This window comes from Trematomus bernacchii, unplaced genomic scaffold, assembly GCF_902827165.1.
Source record: "Trematomus bernacchii unplaced genomic scaffold, fTreBer1.1, whole genome shotgun sequence".
Lineage (NCBI taxonomy): Eukaryota > Metazoa > Chordata > Actinopteri > Perciformes > Nototheniidae > Trematomus > Trematomus bernacchii.
The window spans coordinates 4,813,509-4,836,510 of NW_022988098.1; the positions used below are offsets into that span (position 1 = coordinate 4,813,509).

The window sequence follows — 23,002 nt, forward strand, 5'->3', positions numbered from 1 at the left end:
TCTTTCAAGTTGGTGCATTGACTTTTTCTATACTGTGTGTTCTTTGCTGTTACAGTTTCACATCATCATCAATGTAAAGTGGGGAAATGAATGGTTTCCCCTAAAAAAAACGTGAATGTTCTTTCAGTTCAGAGCTTTAATGATATGAACTTCTGGGGCATACTCAACAGTGACATCCCGTAGTCCACATTTTTGGAAGATTTGGGCGTGACGTTGATGTTATCACTCTGTCGAGCACAGGCTGTAAACTACAAACATTGTGTTGGTGGTGCAAAAGCATCAAACAAAGTATCCAGTGTTGCTTTGAGACATTATGAATGAAATGCCCCACATAAAAAATTGAAATAAACGCAGATGATATTGATTTCAATTAAATGCAACTTGTACTCAAAAGTTATTTAAGTTCAGTCCGTACATCTTATCTACATTTCTATCAAACTCAGACTTGTGTGTTGCTGTAAAACCTTAATGAACTCAGAATTAGCTTTTACATTAGCAATAATTATGTGTGTGTGCGAGACAAAAGAAATAGGAACTTCAGAACCGTTTAAATAACTTATTTACTGATTGGATTTACGGTACGAACTAAGCTTTATCAGAAGTTCATACGTTTTATTCTTGTAATAGCAAAATAACGTATCTTTGATAAAATAGTTGAACCATGGTCTACTCATTCTGTCTAAAGTTAACATAAAACAAACAGCTGACTGGAAGTACAACATTGAAATTGTATAATTGGTTTGCTTGCTCTTTTAATTTCTTGTTACGCCGACACGTCATTACTTATTATGACATTTGGAACTTTTTTTAGAGATAGGAAAATTGTAAAAGAGTGGCTGCTGATTACCCATAGTTAACGCTGATTTTACTACCACACAATGGGTACAACAACTCTGTGTCCTCTGTGGGAGGCGTGTGGTGCAGTGGGTTGTGCGTTGGTGTTCGGATCAACAGGTTCAAACCCCACTGCAGTCAGCATGTCGTTGTGTCCCTGGGCAAGACACTTCACCGCAAATTGCTCCTGTGGGGATTGCCCACAGTATTGAGTATGTAAGTCGCTTTGGATAAAAGCGTCTAACAAGTGTAGACATGTAATGTAATGTAATGTGTTCTTCGCCTTAAGCTGCTTTCACATGATCAACGGTAAAACCTCTTTGCCATTGTTTCCTATTGAGGGAGCAAAATTGCTACGCTAAAAGTTGAAATTATTTCCTCTTTGACCTCGATTGCCGCTGACCTTAAAAAGCGTGACCAATGAGATAATATCTGTATGTTACCAAGCCAGAAGAGACTAATGCAAGCAGGGGGAGGAAACCAAAGAAACAGGACCACCTAGCTGCATTCACCATTGCAAAGTCCTGCTCATGGCAAGCAGAGATAACATTTCATTATCAAAGGAAGGCGGTTTAAAAATGCATCTTTTAGTGGTGCATCACAAACGCCAACTCAATCACTTTCCAATAAGGAGCTATTATCAATAAAGGGTAACACTCCATTTTGGAAGCAAGGCAAAGCAAAAAAGGGTCAAGTTTATCAGGAAATTCAACATATAATGAGAACTATTACATTTTGCCCTTTGATTCTGAGTTGTTAGACCCTTTTATGCCAAGACACATGGAGCTATTATTGCATGCCGAATGTCCTGTTCTCTTTTCCTTGTAGCATTAAACGTCTCTTCACATTGCACCATTAAACTTATATATGTTCCCAAGCAGGCTTTATTTAAGATGCCATTACTTGCCATCCAAGTATAGGTGCTTTTTTTGGCACAATGGATTTTGTTGAAAGAAACTGATCTGATTTCTTGCTTGTCATTGTGCATATTAAACTGCTGTTGAAAGGGAACCATCTGAGAGTCACACACGTTTCCAACAGTGCTACTTTATGGTTACACCATGTTTCTCTAGCCAGGCACCATGATCAACTGGTTCACAAAAATAAAGCTTAAACTTTATAAAGAAACTCTATTGGATTGCTGCTCTATTAAAACCAGGATGGATTTTGATGGATTTTTTGTACAGAAAGATTGGTACCATGCTGGACAAAAGCTTATCAAAATGCGCAATTGCTATGCTTGACCATTAACCCTGAAATTGAAGCGCTTCACCTTCTTTACCCTACAAATCTGACTGTATAACAAATCTGACTGTATAACAAATGTGACGGTTAGATGTAACATCCAGTCCCAAAAAGTTCATAATGAATTCACAATTTCATATGCTTAGATTGACGTGGGACAAAGGCATCAATTGTGTTCCTGTTGCTCAGAACAAATAATGTTTTATACTAGATGAGCGGAACTAAAGATTAAACGTTAGTTTGCCTTAAGCTAACTTCAAGTCGCAGGCTACTGGCCAATTAATAAAAAGACTCCTTTGTGAGGTGGTGACGTCAAAAGGGCTCTATAAAGACATAAATGTATAGTTAAACTGGAACAACACAGCAGTGGGAGGATGAGTCTGAGTGTCGTCATCCATTTCTTAACTTGCATAACTGATGAGCCGTTAACCCTGGATAAATTAAGCAGGACAAGTGACTTCTCTCAGATTTGCGCAGGCTAGCTCACTGTCAACAGTACAGTCTAACAAGCTAGCAAGACAAAGGGATTATATATTGCACGTGAATTTATTTTTTATAGATTACTACTCAAAAAACATGTTGGAAATGCTTGAATACAGCCACTATCAGGTGAGATTTATTTTTTCTTGAATATTATTCCAAAAAACAACATTGGACTTATTGACTGAAACAGAGTTAGATGATAAATATTACATTTAATAACTGTTCTTGTGATGGTTATAGTAATAATTTTCACAGCATGTACTGTTAAAGTCATTTCCCCTATTCAACTGTTATCTATCTTTGTTAACACATTTCAGAACAGTTGATGCTACGGGACCTAAACAGTATAGCAGAAAATCTAACAAAAGCTAAAATGGTTATGTTTTCTCATATTGTTGAGTTGTTGAGGAGCTGCATACAGTTTAATATAGATCATGTGACTCAACTGCATTGCTCAACAGTGTCCTCTCTGTTTTTGTAATGGGTGTAGATATAAAATCGGCCATTGGCAGCGTGAATGACGCTGTCAAAATAATCTGCGCTGCTATATTTGAACTGTTATGCAGGGAGGTGTTTGGTTTAAACACAATTACACTACATTCTGAAACAAAGAAGGGCCTACCATCAGAAAAGTTGGCTTTTCGAAATGAGGACCATTGATCTACATCGTAAAATAACTTCAACACAGAACAACTTGACTCCTTGTCGTTACTTTGTGAGATAAGCAAAGGATTTTGAAGACATCAAGCATGACACTAAATCTAAAATTCCACTAAATGTACCAGTTTCATTTATTTGAATTGTACTGTTGTCATAATTTCTCTATGCTTTCTTTAAATGACCTATTTTGAAAGACATTTTTGCTATTATTTCTTGTTTCTTCCTATCTACAAGTCTAAAAGCAAATGTTACACATAAAAAGAGAATCCAAATAGTTACTCTACCTATTTTTCTATAAAGTGCATTTGTTCGCCTACTTTTGATACATGCTCTGATAGAATAACTGTATGCTGTTGAAAAAAAACAATATACAAAGTTAAAAAAAAAGAATCCAAAAGTCCCCAGGTTGAATTTTCTTTTTTTACGTCTTGCCCATATTAGGTGCAGTCCCACTTGGATAATCCCACCAAGTACCACATCCAGCAGGCCCAGAGGCAGCAGGTGAGGCAGTACCTCTCCACCTCACTGGGTGGTAAGGCGGGGGGTCAGTGCCCCGGCCAGCCCCCCGAGCACGGCATGCCTCCCGGGCTCGGCAGCAGCGCCCCCAACAGCCCCATGGCCCTGCTCACCCTCAGCTCCAACTGTGAGAAAGAGGTATGCCCGCTCATTACTAAACCCTTTCAGTACATTGAGAAACCTTTAGTGCTGCAGATATCTGTACGATCTTTGACAAGTGGTTACAAGCATCAACATGTCAATGTTTATCCCTCTGGGGCCATTTAAAAAAGCCCGTTAGCCACCTCAATTTTCAAAATCAAGTCAAAGTCAAGTCAACTTTATTGTCAATCTTCCAGTTTGTGTGTACAGACAGAGAGATCAAAATACCGTTTCCTACAATCCCGAATCTAAAACAAATGTATATAAAAATATGTGTGCAAATATGTATATATATACACATAATCAAAGACACATTTTTACATGTGCACATTAAGACCTAAATAAAAACACAACAATCAATATATACAAAATAACAGTCACTTCAATATTTGAGAATGTACATTAGTGCAAGATTGTCCATAGAGTGTGAAAAATGGCGACCATCTTGGATTTTTGAGTGGCTAACGTGCTTTTTCAAAAGAGTAACCTCCATGGAGTATATGTGCCAATTGTAGTGCTTGTAACCACTTGTGAAAGATTGCCCTGATAATATTCAATTAGCTGCAGCACTAATAAACAGTACAGTGATTATTGATGTGCTTTTTTGCCATACAGATGGATGATGTCATTGATGATATTATTAGCTTGGAGACAAGCTACAATGAAGAGGTTCTTGGACTTATGGATCCAGGAATGCAAATGAACAATCAGGTAATATTTAAAGAAAAATAATAGATTTTTTTTGTAAGTAGGATGGTACAGTAAAGGGAGGCATTTGGAGTCTCTGTAGCACTGTTGATACTGTTGAATTGAATTGAAAGACATACAATGTTTTCCTTTTATTTTTGCATTATAATTACATTTCTTTCATATTCTGAAGCTCCCTGTGTCTGGAAACCTTCTCGATGTGTACGGCAATCAAGGACTTCCACTGCCCGGCCTCGGCATCAGCAACTCCTGTCAATCCGACATCAAGAGGGAATACTCAAGTAAATTACTGAGACACATCATTCTTTCTTTATTATTTTGACAGCTAATTTACCGTGTTGAGATATCACTTAGCTTGAATTCTATTGGCCAGTTGTGTACAAATAAATGTGTCTGTTTAATACAACTTGAATTGACTCTCAGGAAATATAACCTTACTTAATCTTGTGGTTAGATCTGATTTAAGTGTACACGGAAAACATTTTGTAAGTTATTTTTGTCTAAGTTCTGATACTGTAATATATAATGTCAATTATTTTTACTTGTGACTTAATCATAATCAAGGGTTGTATCAACACATTTCATATAGAATGTAAAAAGTTAAAGCATGACTTAAGATCAATGTCAATATTGACAATTTGGAAATATACTAAGTAGATCTTTTGCCAAATAATTACCCCAGCTCCTGCCATGAAGCAAGTTCTGGACAAGTCTGACACCTGTGGCATGTATGAAAACTACCAAAGGCAAGAAGGCTTCCCAGTAGGTAAGGGATGCAAAATGAAGAAAGTGAAATTATGTTTTGCAAACTAATAATTCTGTTTTCAATTTGATGTTCAGAAAATGTGTTTTGTGTATAACTAAACAATACAAATCAACTGTGCGGATAATAAACATGATTTCGATTTCTTATTGGCTGTAGTTATCCAGCATTACATCTAATGTTCTAGTTGATAAAGTAAGAGATATACTGTGCATGGTGTGAAACTTGTAATTACATTCATTTCATAGACTTAGAGCCTTATCATTACATTACATTACATTACATTGCATTTAGCTGACGCTTTTATCCAAAGCGACTTACAATAAGTGCATTCGACCAAGAAGATACAAACTTGAAGAAAACAGAATCATATAAGTACATCAGGTTTCATAGAGTCAAAACATTTCAAGTGCTACTCAACTGGCTTATCACTGATTTAATTAAACAATTATGATTTGTCAGAGCACTCACATTCATGTTTCTCTTCGCTTCACAGAGGCTGAAGTCCGTGCTCTAGCCAAAGAGAGACAGAAGAAAGACAACCACAACTTGAGTGAGTCGATCAGATTAGAATCATCTGGAATTTAAATCATTTTTTAAATGCTTTTTGCAATATTTACAGATGTAATTGTGTGTCAATTAAGCTTACATTTAAAAAAAATTGGATTTCCAATTATTGTAGGATAATTAAAGAAATCTTTTTTCTTTTTTTTATGCATTTAATTTGTGTTCTTTAATTGTATGACCAGTAATTAAGCTTTCAAAGACTTCTTTACTAAGGCTCCTGTAGTAACAGTTTTTTATTTTTGAAAAACTCTAGTTGAGCGAAGACGGAGGTTCAACATCAACGATCGCATCAAAGAACTGGGAACCTTGATACCCAAGTCAAATGATCCGTAAGTATTTTGTTTAAATAAATGTTGGATCATGGATACATTTATCTATTCGTCTATTCATGAACATTATTTTTAACATGCTCCTTAAACTTTGATAGCTTAAAGAGTCCTGTGCTCTTTAGGTCAGCCGGTCAGCTGACTCTGACTGTAGACCTTTGTCTCCTGTTTACCCCAGAGACATGAGATGGAATAAGGGCACTATTCTCAAAGCATCAGTGGACTATATCAGGAGGCTACAGCGGGAGCAGCAGAGAGCCAAAGAGCTCGAGTGCAGACAGAGGAAGCTGGAGCATGCGAATCGCCATCTTTTGCTTCGTATACAGGTAGGCCAACCGTCTTTTGGAAAAGAACACTTGGTTTCAAGGAAACTATGGCCAGGGATGCACGCTACCTCACTTGTACAAACAGTATTGGCATATGAGGGAATGTATTTCTCGTTACATCAACCAGGGGCTAATGGTAGCAGTTAGCATTTGTTATATGCTAGTTTACTGCTTACAAATAAACACCAAACTAAGATAGTACATTACATTACATGTCACTTGTTAGACGCTTTTATCCAAAGCGACTTACATACTCAATACTGTGGGCAATCCCCACAGGAGCAATTTGGGGTGAAGTGTCTTGCCCAGGGACACAACGACATGCTTGCTGCAGTGGGGTTTGAACCTGTGCTCCCCTGATCTGAACACCAACGCACTATTCCACTGCTCCACACGCCTCCCTATAGATAGTAGACATGGTAAACATTATACCGGTTCACATCAAGTTTCTGACCAAAGTCCCCAAACTATATACAGTATAGGCAAATATACATATGTATATATATGGAAAAGTTACATCAATTTTACTTAGCACTTATTTGCAGCTAAATAATGATATTGTACTAATCCTAACCCAGTAGTTTTATTGTGTTATGTTTCGATATAGAACTTTAAACACCTAATTGAAACTGTGACTGTAATTCACTAAAATTCAACAAGTCCTCCAACTCATACGACCAAATAGGACGATTGTTCAGGCCCTTATTACGACCAAATAGGTCGTTTGTTCAAGCGCTTAGTACGACCTATAATCACGTTTTAAAGTTTTCGACCTCTAGTTCTCCCGTTGACTGCAAACGTTACAGAGGGTCGTTTATTCACAAATAACCCTCTCTGTAAAATCCTAAATTGTAGGATAGTTTTGGTAATTAAAAGAATAGTGCCCTTATTCCATCTCATGTCTCTGGGGTAAACAGGAGACAAAGGTCTACAGTCAGTCAGCTGACCGGCTGACCTAAAGAGCACAGGACTCTTTAAGCTATCAAAGTTTAAGGATTATGTTAAAAATAAAGTTCATGAATAGACGAATAGATAAATGTATCCATGATCCAACATTTATTTAACAAAATACTTACGGATCATTTGACTTGGGTATCAAGGTTCCCAGTTCTTTGATGCGATCGTTGATGTTGAACCTCCGTCTTCGCTCAACTAGAGTCTTTTTGATTCGATTTCTAGCGAGAAGTGTAAATTGTACTTTTAAAATCCACGTCCAGTGGATGTGTAGGATCTATAGTTTGATAGATATTACGAAGATGATTTGAGGTTTCGCCAGGAGAACGTGTATATGCGGCAGCTTCCATGTAAAGTTAGCGTCAACCCTCACGGGGTGAAAACAGTATTTCCGGTCTCGAAGTTTTCATAATAAAACCGTATTCCCCCCACTGTCAAATGATTTTAAAGCTATATCTGCAGTACTCATCCACTAAAAACATCAGTTTATCCTTGTTAATTACACAACATTAATTGGTTTAAATTGTGTACAATGCTTTTGTGTTTTTCCCTTAGGTTTTTCCCTTTAGATTCTGAGAGACACATTTCTTTTTTCAGAGGTTTTGATAGGCTAAAACATCGAACTACCCATAATCCTGGATGTTTTAGCCGCAATGCACGTCGGGATATGGTGTTTATGCGATAAGAAATCGGAAAGCATAAAAAAAAAAATAATAATACTTTATTCCGAGTGTTCTTGCTTTTCTCTTTGGAGGCCATCACATAACGGCATTGTAATACACGGTTCGGCTGCATTAAATATTACACATCTGCCGTAGTTCTCTATTTATAGAGCCCTGATGAGAAGACTTCTGGACAAACTGGAAGAAATGCCGCTGAAACTGAATACGTGACGTGGATCATAAATATATCAGCAATTAAACAACATCTTCGATTTCTTTTCACACAATACGTCTCCTTGCAGTATCAACACTAATTCGGCTGACTTTTATATTTGATCCAATTGGTAGATAGGCTGTATTTACACCATAACGGTGCACAGCTGATAGAAAAGGACTTGTAGTTTTTAAAGATATTACTGACGTCCAAAGATATTAATAGGAGGATGTGCAAAACAGACAAACTAATAAGGCTTTATTTAAACATTGAAGAATACTTTAAGTTAAGGTCTTCTTTTGAATAAGAAAAAGACGTTGGGGGTATCCACAGATAAATATTGAGTCTGACAAAGTACTTAACGTCTAATATATTGCATAGTTTATTTTGGCTCTTGACAATCACCTTCCCTGAATTTGACTCAGGTGTAACTAAAGTCTGATTTAAGGGTTGTTTATATTTCACATCATTAATCAGAATCTGCAAAGTAACTAAAATAAATGTAGAGGAGTAAAAATACCAGGTTATCCTCTGACTTACAAAGTAGTACATGCTGCTGTAACAAAAACATTTCCCAACTTGGGATCAATAAAGTATATCTTATCTTAAAGGTAGGGTAGGTAAGTTTGAGAAACCGGCTCGAGATACACTTTTTGTTATATTCCATGGAATGCTCTTAACATCCCGATAGCAATGAATATCTTAAGTGCTTTGACAAAAAATCCATAACAAAATGTAATCTGTGGAAGCCGTAGTGCTGTAAAAAGCACGACCAATCATTTTAGCCGGCCCGGCTAAAATAACTGGATGGCCTACCTGCCTGTCAGCCTTCCATCGGGGCACAAACTTATCTCGTGCCCTCATTGGTCATGTGCGCGTTCGTGTGTGTTGGAGGAGGGGCTCTATAAGGAAGTGGCAGATTTTCTCCGGTTGTGTATTTTCAAATTCTAGCACACTCGAGCTGGTTTCTCAAACTTACCTACCCTACCTTTAAGATGATCGATGGCTACTGCCATATTTGCAAAATTTGCCTGGCTGCTAAAATTACAAAGAAACACTTTTCTCTTAACGTAATTGAAGGGAGTTGCATAGGAACAGGGTTCGAGTTATGTGGGAGCCAATGGGAGCTGAGCTCCCATAAGGAGGGGTCTGAGCTCCCACGGACGCAGTGAAATCATACATCTGTGGGGGTCGCTAATACATTACCAACAACCATTATTTTAATCACAAATAATGCATGTGTCAATGTAATGAGTATTATTGAAAAGAAAAACATGTTTTCCAAAAGAACAACGCATCTCTTGAATAACAATATGCCTGCGCTGCACCTCCAAGGTGCGCAATACTTTATTGCACAATCTATGCCTGTTAGCGTGCTGCGCGAGCCGAGATGATGTGTGTGTGCGCAGTTGAACCTTTTCATACAGGGCCGTGGTAAGTAGGGGTGCTGAGGGTGCTGCAGCACCCCCTGATGGAGGACAGGGAATCTGCACGTCCACAAGATTAAATGGAAATATAATACAAATATAATACAAAAAAAAACGAATTTTCGGCCTTGATGTTCACATTCATAATTAAGTAAAGGTAACACCCTTTTCACCCCGGTTACATTTTCCATGTGCCCTGAGAGGCTCAGTGAGGTAAAGGACTCTGAGTGTTTAGATAGTTCACTTTAGTCTAAGTTATCTCAGTGGGTCTCAAACGGTTTGATCACAAGGCACACCTTTATAATTATTAGGATAAATAAAAACAGGTTTGAAATCATTCCAATGTATACTATAGGACAGTAAACCAACAATATCCTTTAAAACTGGAGAGATTAAAAAATATGGATAAATAAATAAATGTTAACTGGTAAAATAAGATATAAATGAACCAGCAAAAATCTTGCCTAGGGCAGCAAATGGGTCAGAACCGGCCCTGGTGTCATCCCCACAGCACCCCCCATTTGAAACATGTTCCCACGGCTATGTACAACAATACGCCCAAGCTGCCCCTCCTTAAAAAAAATGACAGCTAGTATCTACCTCATTGTTTTGTTTTTAGAAAAACAAAAACTTGGTGTGTCTTGTTCTAGCAGATGTTTCATGATTCAACATGTTTTTACACTTTCCCGTTTAGATGTGTTTGTTCTCATTGGGCCTTATGAAACAACATGTTTTATTCCAATGCTCAGTTGCTCTAGGTTGGATTTCCTACTAACGTAATAGACACTTTGGACATTTATTAATCCTAGTAGATTGTGAGTCATCACTAGGCAAGGCGAGGCAAGTTTATTTATAGAGCACCTTTCAACACAAAGCAATTCAAAGTGCTGTACACAAATATAAGACAATAAGATTGAACAACACTAACATGTGTAGTCAAATTTGTCTGAAAATGATTTAGAAATGTTGCTTCATTTGGATGGAAAATTTGCGAGGCGAAAATGTACCTCACTCTTAGTTTATGAAATCATCAACTCACTATAGAAAAAAATGAAAATTGGCATCACAGCACGAAAACCGGTTGCAACCATGTTGTCAAAGTAGCAGAAAAAGAGCCGATGTGATGTACTGCCCGCTTGTTTGTTTGAGAGCTTGAACAACAACTGACAAGTGAAGAAATGCATGGATGAAATGTTGATGTGTGGTTCAGTTGCCTCTATATGCATTGAATAAAAACTGATGATTATTTGCAATGCATTTATGTGTAGCAGTATTTTATTGGTGTTGCTGGTTAAGATAAGTATGATGTAACTATTTTATAGACTAATATGTAGCTTTATCAATAATGCCGTGCCACATTTTATAAGCTATTTGTTTTGAATGTAAAGTAGTGAAGTGGGAGTTTAAACTAACAGAGATTTCATAAGTAGAGCTACTTCCTTAGGCCCGGGCAGCCGAAAATATGTTTTGTGTGCACAATTTTGGGCCTTTGGGGACTCCGTAGAATCACCGCAGACAATTACATTTCAGGAAGTTACTTTGGAGGTTCCACATGAAACATAAAACAATAAAGGACATCATACATTATATTTACAAGATACATTTACATAGTTATAGACATTTACAAGTGCCCATAGTATCAACAAGCATTTCATTTAGCCTAGCTTTAAAAACATGCAGAGGAATGAGATTGCTCAGTTTCAATTCTTGCTGAAGATTGTTCCAAGCAAGCATAAAAGCTGTCTTACCTAAGACAGTCCTTGCTCTTGGCACATGTATACTATAGGACAGTAAACCAACAATATCCTTTAAAACTGGAGAGATTAAAAAATATGGATGAATAAATAAATGTTAACTGATAAAATAAGATATAATTGAACCAGCAAAAATCTTGCCTAGGGCAGCAAATTGGTCAGAACCGGCCCTGGTGTCATCCCCACAGCACCCCCCATTTGAAACATGTTCCCACGGCTATGTTTTCATATTTAAGTTTGTAGCAAGTGGAGGGCTGCTGGCAGGCCCGGACTGGCCATCGGGAGGGCCGGGAGGTTTCCCGATGGCCTAGCGATTTTTTTTTTATTGTGTGTGTGTGTGTGTGTGTGCGTGTGCGTGCGTGCGTGCGTGCGTGCGTGCTAGTTTCAAAGACCCCCATAGAGCTCAGTTTATAACTCGAACCCTGCATAGGAACGTATTTTTCAAGACACAAGGTTGCAGATTGAGTTTAACGATGCTAGCATTTAGCTTATAGCACTAACAGAGCAGGTATAGATTTAAACTTTGTTTAAATGTTTTGATTATCTCTAGGAGTTGGAGATCCAGGCCCGAGCTCATGGTCTCACGGTGGTTCCATCCCCATCCGTCTGCACATCAGATTTGATGGGCCGATCCATTAAACAGGAACCTGCCCTCGGCGAGTGTCCCGCAGATCTCTATTTGCACAGCTCGGCTCCTGACATGTCCCCTCCCACCACACTGGACCTCAACAACGGCACCATTACATTCGACCATATTCCCTCAGACTCCGGGGACTCTGGGCCCTATGGAACCTCCAGGGCCTGTAAAATAAAGGACTTGGTAAGGGACACCCTGTCGCCAATGTCCCCGAGTGATCCCCTGCTGTCCTCCATGTCCCCAGACGGCTCCAACAACGGCAGCAGCATCCACAGTTCCTCTAGTATGGAGGAGAAGGACATTGGTTGTTAGCATACCAAGACTTTCAATCCATAGCATCCCATCAATGAGGCACAGCTAAAGTGACTTAAAGGTACTCCCATGACTAAGGGGATCAATTCTATTATAAACTCTATTTTTGTCTTGTTTCCATATTGTTCTTACTTTTAATAATAATAATAATAATAATAATAATATACTTTATTTGTATAGCACCTTTCATGCACAAAGCAGTCCAAAGTGCTTTACAGAAAACACAACAACAATATTAAAATAATATTAAAATTAATACAGAACAAGATAAACCATCTATAAGTGATAATAAAAAAAAGAGAATAAAAAATGTAAAATAAAAGCAAAACAGAAAAAATACAGTAAAACATGGACAACATGATAGTAAGAAATTAAAAGCCATATTAAAAAGATAGGTTTTTAATTTGCTTTTAAACATTTAGAGGGAGTTTTCAGTTCTAGGATCCATAGTTTTGACCCACTTTTAGCTGAACTCCATTGCTCTGTTCGTTAATGTGACTGAGGTTTTTCTCTTCAGTGATTGTACTGTATTACATGTCACTTGTTAGACGCTTTTATCCAAAGTGACTTACATACTCAATACTGTGGGCAATCCCCACAGGAGCAATTTGGGGTGAAGTGTCTCAGGGACACAACGACATGCTGACTGCAGTGGGGTTTGAACCTGTGCTCCCTTGATCCAAACACCAACACACTAGTCCACTGCGCCCCCCCCCCCCCTGTATTTTTACATTGTTCTGATCTTTATGCTGTACAGATGGATAGTTGGCAAATATACAAGGTGACAAATGTGAAGACAATCAGTGTTAGACTGGTCAACCTAATGACTTTCAAACTAGGGTTTTCATATTTGTCATGAATATACTCTGTATTGAACTGTCCATCACAAAAGAGATAACATACATATGTAAAAATGTCTGAAGTTAAGTTTAATGCAAAACAGTACTTTAAACTTCTGATGACGTAAGAAAAAAATGCACACAAGTTAGTTGAGTTTTAAAGAATCAAGTATTGCCTTTTACTGCATATTACTATTTTTTATATATTGTTTTAGCCATGTGTTCTAAAGAAAAGTTGACCACATGAAAAGATTGATGTTATTATTATCACAATTTATTTATTTCATTTTTTTTCTTTTATTCAGTGTGAACGATTTCGTTTTTTGACATACACGTACTTTGGGGGATTTCTCTGAGAAACCTTTTATTTATAATTGCACACAAACACGTTGTTCATCTTCTTCATTCTATATTGATTTATCGAAAAATGTTAATGATAAATATAAGACAATAACACATTAGTCTGACAATATTGGGTACACTTTGGCTCAGGCTACAAATATGCATAAAGAAATGAATGGGAAAAAAAAGTTTACAAATGACCACAGACTATACATCGTAACCTTAAGAAGTTGTGACACGATACATCATAATACTTTATTTGTTATGATTGCAGCAGTGAGTGATAGTAATTTAGAATGGGGCAGTTTGGAAAAAACACATTTTTGTTAATATTTGTTATCTCTATCTAATGATGTAAATAAATAAAACATTTACAAAGCTGATATGTTGTATATATTGCCAACATTATGTGGGGTATCTTATGTGTGATAGATGCATTGATATTTGTCCATGAATATTTATATCAACTTTTTGGGGCGGCATGCAGTGAGACTGTGCCAGATAAAAACACTTCCAACTGTACACACTTCCAACTGTACACGCTGTAAATTGTCTTTGTTACCTTGCATGTATTTAAACTTTGCCTTTAAATATTGTGAAATAATATTCAAATGTATTCTTAAAGAAATATACACATATTATGCGTTCCATTTCTCTGTTCTTTTCAGTCACTTTGGAGATATTAATGTCTAAAGTTAAGAAAAAACTGTCTTGACACATATTTGAAGTATTGATTTAAAAGAGAATGACTATGATGATTTCAACATATTGCTGAGATCATAAAACCCTTTAGAAAGTCACATTAAAAGGATATTAAGTAGCAGAACATAGGACCCTGGACACATAGATACTGTAAAGCTCTGGGGGAAAATTAAAATCCAAAATAATAAGTACTAAAATCAGTAATTAAAAATGTCAGTGCCTCTTAAAAAAAAGTTCTTTAATCATAAATGAGTGTTGTGTGGAATTGTTTTTACAAGGAAAGTGTTCCTAATTTGTTATACATTAGCATGTTTGTTTTGTTGAAAATGTTTGCTCAGCTTAATGAAAGACGTATCCAACTCGTTTAACTAAGTGTTAAGTAAGCCTAATTCAACATTTTGAGCAGTTGCCTTGCCTTTTCGTTCAACAATGGACGTGAATGTACATGGAAGTCATTTGTTAGTTTGGTATACTACCGAAAGACACACACACAGTTTGATAAATGGTCAAACTAATCTTTAATGGGGCATGCTAACAAGTATATTTGACATAATACGAGTAGGCACATTACTGGCTATATAGTGCTATGCTCTCAAACCAAAACTATTTAAACATATCCCTCTTCTAATATTGTGTTTTACATACCTTTCTAATTAATTGACAAGGTCAAAAGCATCATGTATAATCAGTGTTTACAGAAATGGAAAAGTAGGAACACATGCTGGACAGGAGCATATAGAAATAGCTTCAAGCAGTGCTAATATGGTTTCCCCGACAAGTGGATCTTTTAATGTGAAAATAGCATAGGTGAATGCTATCAACTGTAGTTTATTTTTCCCAAACATTTGAACAAAAGTAGAGAAAAAGAGTACAACACCAGAAGTATATACAACTCCCTACAAAATGTAAACATTTTCTCCAAAAAAACAATTGAACTAATGCAGTCGTGCTGTGGGCAGTTTAAGAGTCAGAGTTGCTGTCCGAGGAGACGCTCAGCTCGTCGCACCATTTTACGTAAGCTCTGTGCAGGATCTCACAGGATGTGTCATTCGAAATTTCTGCAATAAAAGAACAGAGAGCAGTTAAACCATGCTTTAAATATACCGTATATAAGTGCTTTACATAAACTCTGAATAGCACGACAACTTGTTCAAGATCAAACTACTCTTACGACAGGAAATAAGTTGGTTGTCAATGCATTCAAAAAAGACCCATACAAGATAATTTGGTGCAATCATCTTTTTAAGGCAATTAAAAATAAATTGGTTAATGTCAGGTTTGGCAATCATACTTAAAGACAAGAAGGGACCCCAGTCCCCTCAACTGAATGCCTAACCCTAACCCTAATCCTTGGTTCTCTTACCTTTACCTGTTAAGCCCGATAGCCCCCACAAACACAACAATTTTCACGAAACTGTGTCTCGGGGCTTCTTAACATTTAACAACCTATTAATGTGTCATAACCACTTAACGGGAAGAAACTCAGCTAACTGACGATATGAACCATTTTTACCTAAACAAAACACAAGTCTAACGCCAAGCCTCTGAATTAGCACTAAGCGAAATGGTGCTAACGCACTTAGCACATTACTCACGGTAGCAATATTTTATACTTCATGCAATCTGCACAAACTAGATATCATATGAAAGCTGAGATTCCACAGATTCCAATGGTATACGTGTCACTTTGTGACCAAAACAAAGACAACACACAACTTTACGGGGCCAAAACGGCAAACATGTCTTACTTTTGCTGTTTTCTGATCAAAAGTTGTGTTCAATGGCATTAAAACGCATATAAACACTGCTGAAGGTTAATCCAATGTCTCTGTGTCCCTTTGAAATGATTACTGATAATCCATCATCATATTTATGGAATTAAACGTATTTTTCTATAGAGTGTAAGGGAACTTCCGGTTTTGGGCAAGCTGCGTGCGCATCACTCTCACTCCTCAATGGACATTTTTAGATGGATTAAGGAACTTTCCCTCGATTCTATTGGCTCTAACGGTTCAAAAGAGGTGTCAATCACCAAAATCGACCAATGGGTTCCAGAGATATGGCATATACACCCGAGTGGTTGTTTTTTTGTTGCTAAACCTCTCTAAAAAGGTCAAATTTCACTTGTTTTGCATCGATCTTGATACAGGGTACTTATTTTATGTTATAGTTTGGATTCCTAAAGCTTTTAGTCTACTATCCCATCATTCAAGGGTGGTTTTCACTATAAGTAATGGTTTTTTTTTTTACAGAAACTATAATTTAGATGTTTTTACTATGTTCAATCTGAATTTACTAATTTAATCTGAAAAAAATCTATATTGATTCTGACTTTTCTACATCCAACTCACAGGTTTATCATTGCTTTGAGAAAAAAGATTATTAATTTAACCCTTTTAGAAGGGAAGATATGGTAATTTGTTCTGGGAATGTCATTTTCGAGCCTGAAACCTGAAAAACAGGCTCAGGGGCCTCATTTATAAAGGGATATACGCTCAAAAAATGGCGTACGCCAGTTTCTACGCAATGTTTGCGATTTATAAAATACTAACTTGACGGGAAAATGTGCTGTCCTCCACGCAAACTCTAACCCATGGTACGCACTAAGCACACAAACGGGAGAGACGAGAAACTGCGACACCGTTGGCAGAAGGAAGAATGGAGAGAAATATGTGGAAATAATACCATAAATAAAATGTTACCTCTCATTTATCAAATATGAAGAATTCATTTTCAAACATTGATTAAAGCCAATCTTAAAATGATTAAACAAACGCCTGTTTGAGACTCCTCAGTGCACACAAAAACATAACTTGGAGAAATAAATAAATACGGATATGCTATTTAAAACCACCTCGAATATGTTGTGTTAATGTTATGAAATGTTTTCTCATAAATGATGCGGTAAGCAGGAGGACAGAATTACGTCTAAACTGACGCCGTTTTGCATTTCTATAGGTTGTAGATACGAGCATGGTTTTATATACTATCACGTTTAATCGTGTTTTATGCCGTTTGCCAAGACTTGATAAGTCGCTCGTAAAACACAGGAGGTATGGAAACTAAGAACACCATATGTGGTAAATTGTACAGCTAATATAACACAACACATTAGTTGTATTTCATTTAACTGGTGGATTATGGATATATAGTTGCTGATCGACAGCTGGAACACAAACCACCAAATACAACAAAATAATTCAGATCCAGTCGTCATGACTACACTCCGGAGGGATTCCCCGATCATTTCTTACAGTTTCTCATCAAGGGGGTGTCTCCTGTCCCCGGGACAAACACACTGCCTGAGGAAGGTTATGTGTATTTTTTTTGTCATTAACTTTTTTCGGAGCACTTATTTATTTATTTTGGTGACGATCCGACCTCCATGCTGCTACTCTGGTTCAAACTGCATCCACCAAACAATATGATTTATCTCGACCTCCCCAAAATAACCAAAATCTGACACGGTGTGAGATGTCTTTTTTAGCTGTTCGGTCGTAATTTCCTGCGATCTTCTTCATGCAGTCAGTCAAAAATGAATGAATGAATGGGCGTTTCTTTGACTATTTATAGGCAAATATGGGCGTTACGTGAAGCCTGCAAAAGCTGCGCCGCATTTCGAGTCGATTGTGATTTATAAAGGGAAACAGGCGTATGAAGTGCCGGTACGCACTTCCCTCGCCGGTACGCAATGTTTTGTGAATCGGAAAATGTCGGAACATTTCTGTACCTATTTTTTTGCTTTGTACTACGTAAGCAACCTTCTCACGTCAATCCTACGCAAGGCGTTATAAATGAGGCCCCTGGGCTTACTGGTTTGCTACTACCTGTATGTTACCTAATGTGATGCTTGTTACCTTGCAAACCATAAATGCTGAGGTGAGACTTACCCGCTTCCCCAAGAGCGACAGGGAGTGGCATTCGGACCAAGCCTCCTGAATGCTTCAGCCTGTCCTGCAGAGACTTCTGTATGAGCTCCATGGTAAACGCCTCATGCCAGACAGGCAGCTCCAGGCCCACCATGCAGTTGATGATCCTGTGCTTTTCTTCTTCTGTCAATAGACCTCTTTCTTTGGACACGTAAACCATGTAAGACATATCAATGTTCACTGCTTCACCATGCAGCAGAGATGGGAGAACTTTCTAGATCAAAGACAGACAGAGACAGAATGTTAAAGATTCTCCTGGAATCAAAAACATGATCTTTTTACAATATACTGTACAAACAATAGCATGTATCAACAAAGGATGTACATATTTAACAAGGGATCAATTACCATCTCTAATGCTGGGCTGATAAGGTGACCAAAGTCGACAAGTCTGTTCAGGTCATCCTCCCAAAGGTTTGGGGCAAGTTCCTCCAGCATGGTCACGATGGCTATACGAGTCGCTTGTGATGCCACCTGCATGCAGTTGCGTCCGTATACCCTGTTGTCAGCTTGGAATTTAGTGTCCAACAGCATACGGCCATGTGTCTCAAGAAGTTCGAAGAGGCCTCTGTGTTTCATCAAGGCCATCTGCAAAAAAAAATAGCAAACATACATAGATGTATATAAATAAATATGTACACAATTAAAGACACATTTTTACATGTGCACACATTAAGACCCAAATAAAAACACAACAATCAATATATATTGAAGTGACTGGTATTTTGTATATATTGATTGTTGTGTTTTTATTTAGGTCTTAATGTGTGCAGATGTAAACATGTGTCTTTGACTGCGTATATATATACATATTTGCACACATATTTTTAAATGTTATATACATTTGTTTTTATATTCGGGATTGTGGGAAACAGTATTCCGATCTCTCTGTCGGTACACACAAACTGGAAGATTGACAATAAAGTTGACTTGACTTGACTAGAAAACTTTAACAATACCACAGCCCTTGTAATTCCTTGATTAGTTGCTGTACTGTGAGTTGCGGGGTTAACATACCTTTAACATCTCAGCTAGCCCGTTGGATATGTGTCGTCGTGGAACAGTTTGTATGAAGGACAGATCAAGGAAGGCAGCGGCGGGGGGGATGTAGGCACCTAACTTGTTCTTGCAGTTTGCAAAATTAACCCCAGTCTTTGCTCCCACGCTGGCATCGATGTAGGAGAGCAGAGTGGTCGGGACCCTGATGTAAGGGGTCCGTCTTCTGTAGAGTGAGGCAGCCAGGCCCACTATGTCCAGGCACACCCCTCCACCAATGGCAATGATGGGCTCTGTGCGGCGGTCAAGGGAGAAGTTGTTGACTTCCTCTAGGATCTTCAAGGCCATTGTCATGGATTTGTTCTCCTCAGTTGTGGGTAGAGCTAATATCTTGTACAGGACCTTGTTGGCCTCCAAATATTCAGTGAGCTTGGGACCGTAAAACTTGTAGACTTCTTGGTCTACAACCAAAAAGCGTCTAATTTGCTTGTTTGATTTTTTTATGTCCTCCAACTGTTGCGGGTCGCTGATGTGTCCCAGCAGGAGCGTTTGGTTGCTCGGGTCCAGCAAGTCCCGGGTCTCAGTAACCTTGTAAGTGAAGACGATGGGGCTGACCACTATCCAACTGGTGCTGTTTTCTGTGATGCTCTCATAGCTGCACACAAAAAAACATGTAAAAGAAAGAAGATTTACATTGCAATGCTTACACTCTATTAGCAGTTCATTAGCTTTGATTACCATTTTGACTTTAGATTATGCATTACTTTTGACATAAAAAGGACACTGCAAGAAAAAACAAAACCCTGTCAAACCAAGTCAAAACATGAGATAATGCCATACAGCTTTTTCTGGCAAACCATAGCCATGTCAAATTCTTAGTTTATATCTGCAACCTGTCCTCCAACTTGACCAAACTTCACAAAAACAGCAGCTGATATCAACAGGGTCATTGCATCTTTAGTATTAGTTTCTGGTTGCATGGTTCATTTTTAACCTCTTAACAGAGATGCTCTGTCTGAGTCTCAAGGACTAAATGCAGCTGGAACATAGTGAATATCTGTCTGCCCCCCCTCCCACATACACCACCACTCAGAGATTAAATGCAGTGCCTACAAAACGTCTTGTCCCTGTTATGTCTGGAAGCAGAACAAACACATTTATATCAGGAGTTTCTCTTTAAGAGGGAACAAACATGGAAAAAACACAAAAATATTCCTCTCCCAAACTCACAGGATTGGCATATAAACTGTGCCAACAGTAATACTCCTCAACATCAAGGTCTGGTTCATGTAACTCACCTAATAAATGTATTAATTGTAATACTTTTTGTAACTGAGATCTGGCTTAAGACAGAGCATAACTTTCAGAGGCCAAAACACTTCATTTAAAATGTAATATGTTATCAATCAATCAATCAATCAATCAATCAATCAATCAATCATGTTATGTCGGTTATAATGTAACATTGTATTTTTAACACTAATCTAGTATACATTTGTAGACTGTTGGCTCACATTGTCTAAATCCAACACCTTTGCAGGTTCTCTAACCTTAAAATAACATTTAAATAAACATTAGGTAGGTAAATGTTTTCCCCCGATTCATGCACCTGTTCTCTGTTTTATTGTAGTTTCATTGACATGTGGAAGTTGAGGTTTTCCCTCATACCCGCCTCATACATTCCTACATAATAGCGCTCTCTAAAGTTATTTTGTAGATTGACAACTAGAGTATTAACACTGAAGCCTGGCATTGTTCCAAACTGTAGCCTTGAGTTGAAATCAGGGAAAAGTCCGATCTCAGTGAAACCAACCTGAGGAGCTGGAATAATGTACCTTTACACTCAGATCCTATTACCTATGAAATACAATTCAGTGATTTATTCATCTTTTCCAAAAAAAGGTATTGTTTGTTTAAATGCATAACAAAGGTTATTGTAAAGAATGTTTGGCATTTCACAGCCAGTGAATTGGCAAGAGATTGCCATAAAGATACAACCATCATTTCCCCCCAAACATAGCCCAGTTGGAATGCTTATTCAGCCTCGTTTGACTTAAACACATTTCACAATTATTCGGAAATGTGGCCATGTGCCATACACTACCTGCAGTACGCAGCAGCATTATTCATTCAAACTTATAACATCTGTTTGAGAAGTCAGAGATAAAAGAACACTTTGCATAAGAAACGTGCACATTCATGTAAAATAAAAGAGAACAAAGAAGAAGATACTTTTATCACACTTTTTCTATCTTATTGAAGTAATTTGAAACACTGTGAGTAAAAAAAAAGACATTTTGTACTCACATTTTTGCAGCAGACACATTATCAGCTGTGACCTTTTTCCCTCTTTTGCACTTCCAGGTATCTTTGACCCGTACTAAGCTAAACTCTGTTTTCTTCTCTTTGGTGTCATTATCCTCGAGATGAACCTTTCCCATTTCTGTGGTGATGAGGTATGAACAGAGCTACTCCCAGTTCAAGAAAGAAAGCGGAGAGCTCTTTAAATAGTGTATAGTATTTAGAGGATGCCCCTGAGATAAGGGAGGAGCATGTCATTCAGTATGCTTGACATGACATTCACTTGTGTAATGAAAAATGTCCACGTGACACAATTTATTTATAAGTGTTAGGCAACACCTTTTCTTCTGACTTAAAAATGCCTTTGCATGCATCAACATGCATGGATGTAGAAGGAGTGCTGAGGCCGTCATTGTATCTATTGGTGTAAAAAACAATTGATTCAAGGAGGGATCAAAGAACTAGTGATAAGAATAAGTTCCACATTAGGAGGAGTTGAATTGGGTATAAAAGTATGGACTTTTGAATATAATTCAGTGTACTTTTCCATGGAACAGCCCTTGGATTGCTGTATTATTAAACGTTTGCATTGAACTCTACCTGAATCAGAACCCCATACTTAATAGCCCAACCCTAAGCCCCTTGAGCGATTTGGCTTCAATACACTTTACAGGTGTATGGTTTGAATCAAAATGAAGGCCAAGTCTGAAGAAAGATGTGGGTTGATTAAGGGAGTTCAAATTTGGGGGCTAGGATTTGTGGAAGAAGGCCATTAGTGCCCCTACTTGGGGCCTGATTTGCCTTCGGCCCATTCTAAGATGGACTTTATTTAGCAAATTAATATAGGGAAAAATATATTTTTACTTCCATTTTCAGAAATGTATGACAACATTTTCAGGTTTTTATTAAGTTAGGTGATTTTAAAAAGGCACTCGTTTTATCAAAAGGTCTTTAAACATTAAAGGATCAATTGGGTTTCCTAAATTGAACAATGGTTAAGCTTATTAGAAACCATACCTTTTAGTAAAATGGCCTTTATTTATACACGCAATATTGTTCTCATAATTAAAAAGGTTCTAGAAACCTTTTTCTTTTTCTTATTTAAAGGGGACCTATCATGCAAAATGCACTTTTTGATGTCTTTCATACATAAATATGTGTCCCTGGTGCGTCAGGGAACTCTATTCTATTTCCTGCTTTTTAAACACATGTGCTCTTCAGTACAGGTTAGCTCTGAGTGTTAGCGAGGCTTGCTAATGTAAACAAAGACGTCCAAAACACGTCAGGCATTGTTTCTGATAGCAACTTTCTGTGGGTCCGCCGACGTCACCACGGATGGACACGTCAGTTCGGATGGAAATCTG

The 23,002-nt window shown here is 37.7% G+C and overlaps 2 protein-coding genes across 4 annotated transcripts; one reads left to right on the top strand and one right to left on the bottom strand.

Annotated features, from left to right (window-relative positions):
- The first annotated feature begins 2,655 nt into the window (after positions 1–2,655).
- On the top strand, positions 2,656–12,529 carry LOC117475524 (microphthalmia-associated transcription factor-like). Of its 3 annotated transcripts, none has more exons than XM_034121767.1 (9): positions 2,656–2,688; positions 3,664–3,876; positions 4,495–4,590; positions 4,760–4,868; positions 5,270–5,353; positions 5,847–5,903; positions 6,171–6,246; positions 6,422–6,569; positions 12,131–12,529. In XM_034121767.1, exons 1-9 carry the CDS (start codon positions 2,656–2,658, stop codon positions 12,527–12,529), a joined length of 1,215 nt encoding a protein of 404 aa, XP_033977658.1. The 3 variants fall into 3 exon arrangements, with proteins under 3 accessions (XP_033977658.1, XP_033977657.1, XP_033977659.1); XM_034121766.1 differs by having other exon boundaries at positions 4,760–4,866; positions 5,259–5,353; XM_034121768.1 differs by lacking the exon at positions 5,270–5,353.
- Positions 12,530–14,923: 2,394 nt separating this feature from the next.
- Positions 14,924–21,840, bottom strand: eevs (2-epi-5-epi-valiolone synthase). Its single transcript, XM_034121869.1, has 5 exons — positions 21,645–21,840; positions 19,359–19,992; positions 18,690–18,929; positions 18,303–18,555; positions 14,924–15,470 (listed from the first exon to the last, which is right to left on the bottom strand). The coding sequence occupies exons 1-5, from the start codon at positions 21,776–21,778 to the stop codon at positions 15,373–15,375; spliced, it is 1,359 nt and encodes a 452-aa protein (XP_033977760.1). The 5' UTR covers positions 21,779–21,840; the 3' UTR covers positions 14,924–15,372.
- Between the last annotated feature and the right edge of the window lie 1,162 nt (positions 21,841–23,002).

Excerpts from the sequence above, each read along its gene's own strand:
- eevs (XM_034121869.1), bottom strand. The coding sequence starts at position 21,778 with ATGGGAAAGGTTCATCTCGAGGATAATGACACCAAAGAGAAGAAAACA. Across the intron at positions 19,993-21,644 it reads AATGTGTCTGCTGCAAAAAT|CTATGAGAGCATCACAGAAA; the intron begins GTGAGTACAAAA and ends TTTTGTGTGCAG. Across the intron at positions 18,930-19,358 it reads GGCTAGCTGAGATGTTAAAG|ATGGCCTTGATGAAACACAG; the intron begins GTATGTTAACCC and ends TTTTTTTTGCAG.
- LOC117475524 (XM_034121766.1), top strand. The coding sequence starts at position 2,656 with ATGTTGGAAATGCTTGAATACAGCCACTATCAG. Across the intron at positions 5,354-5,846 it reads GCAAGAAGGCTTCCCAGTAG|AGGCTGAAGTCCGTGCTCTA; the intron begins GTAAGGGATGCA and ends TTCGCTTCACAG. Across the intron at positions 5,904-6,170 it reads GAAAGACAACCACAACTTGA|TTGAGCGAAGACGGAGGTTC; the intron begins GTGAGTCGATCA and ends GAAAAACTCTAG.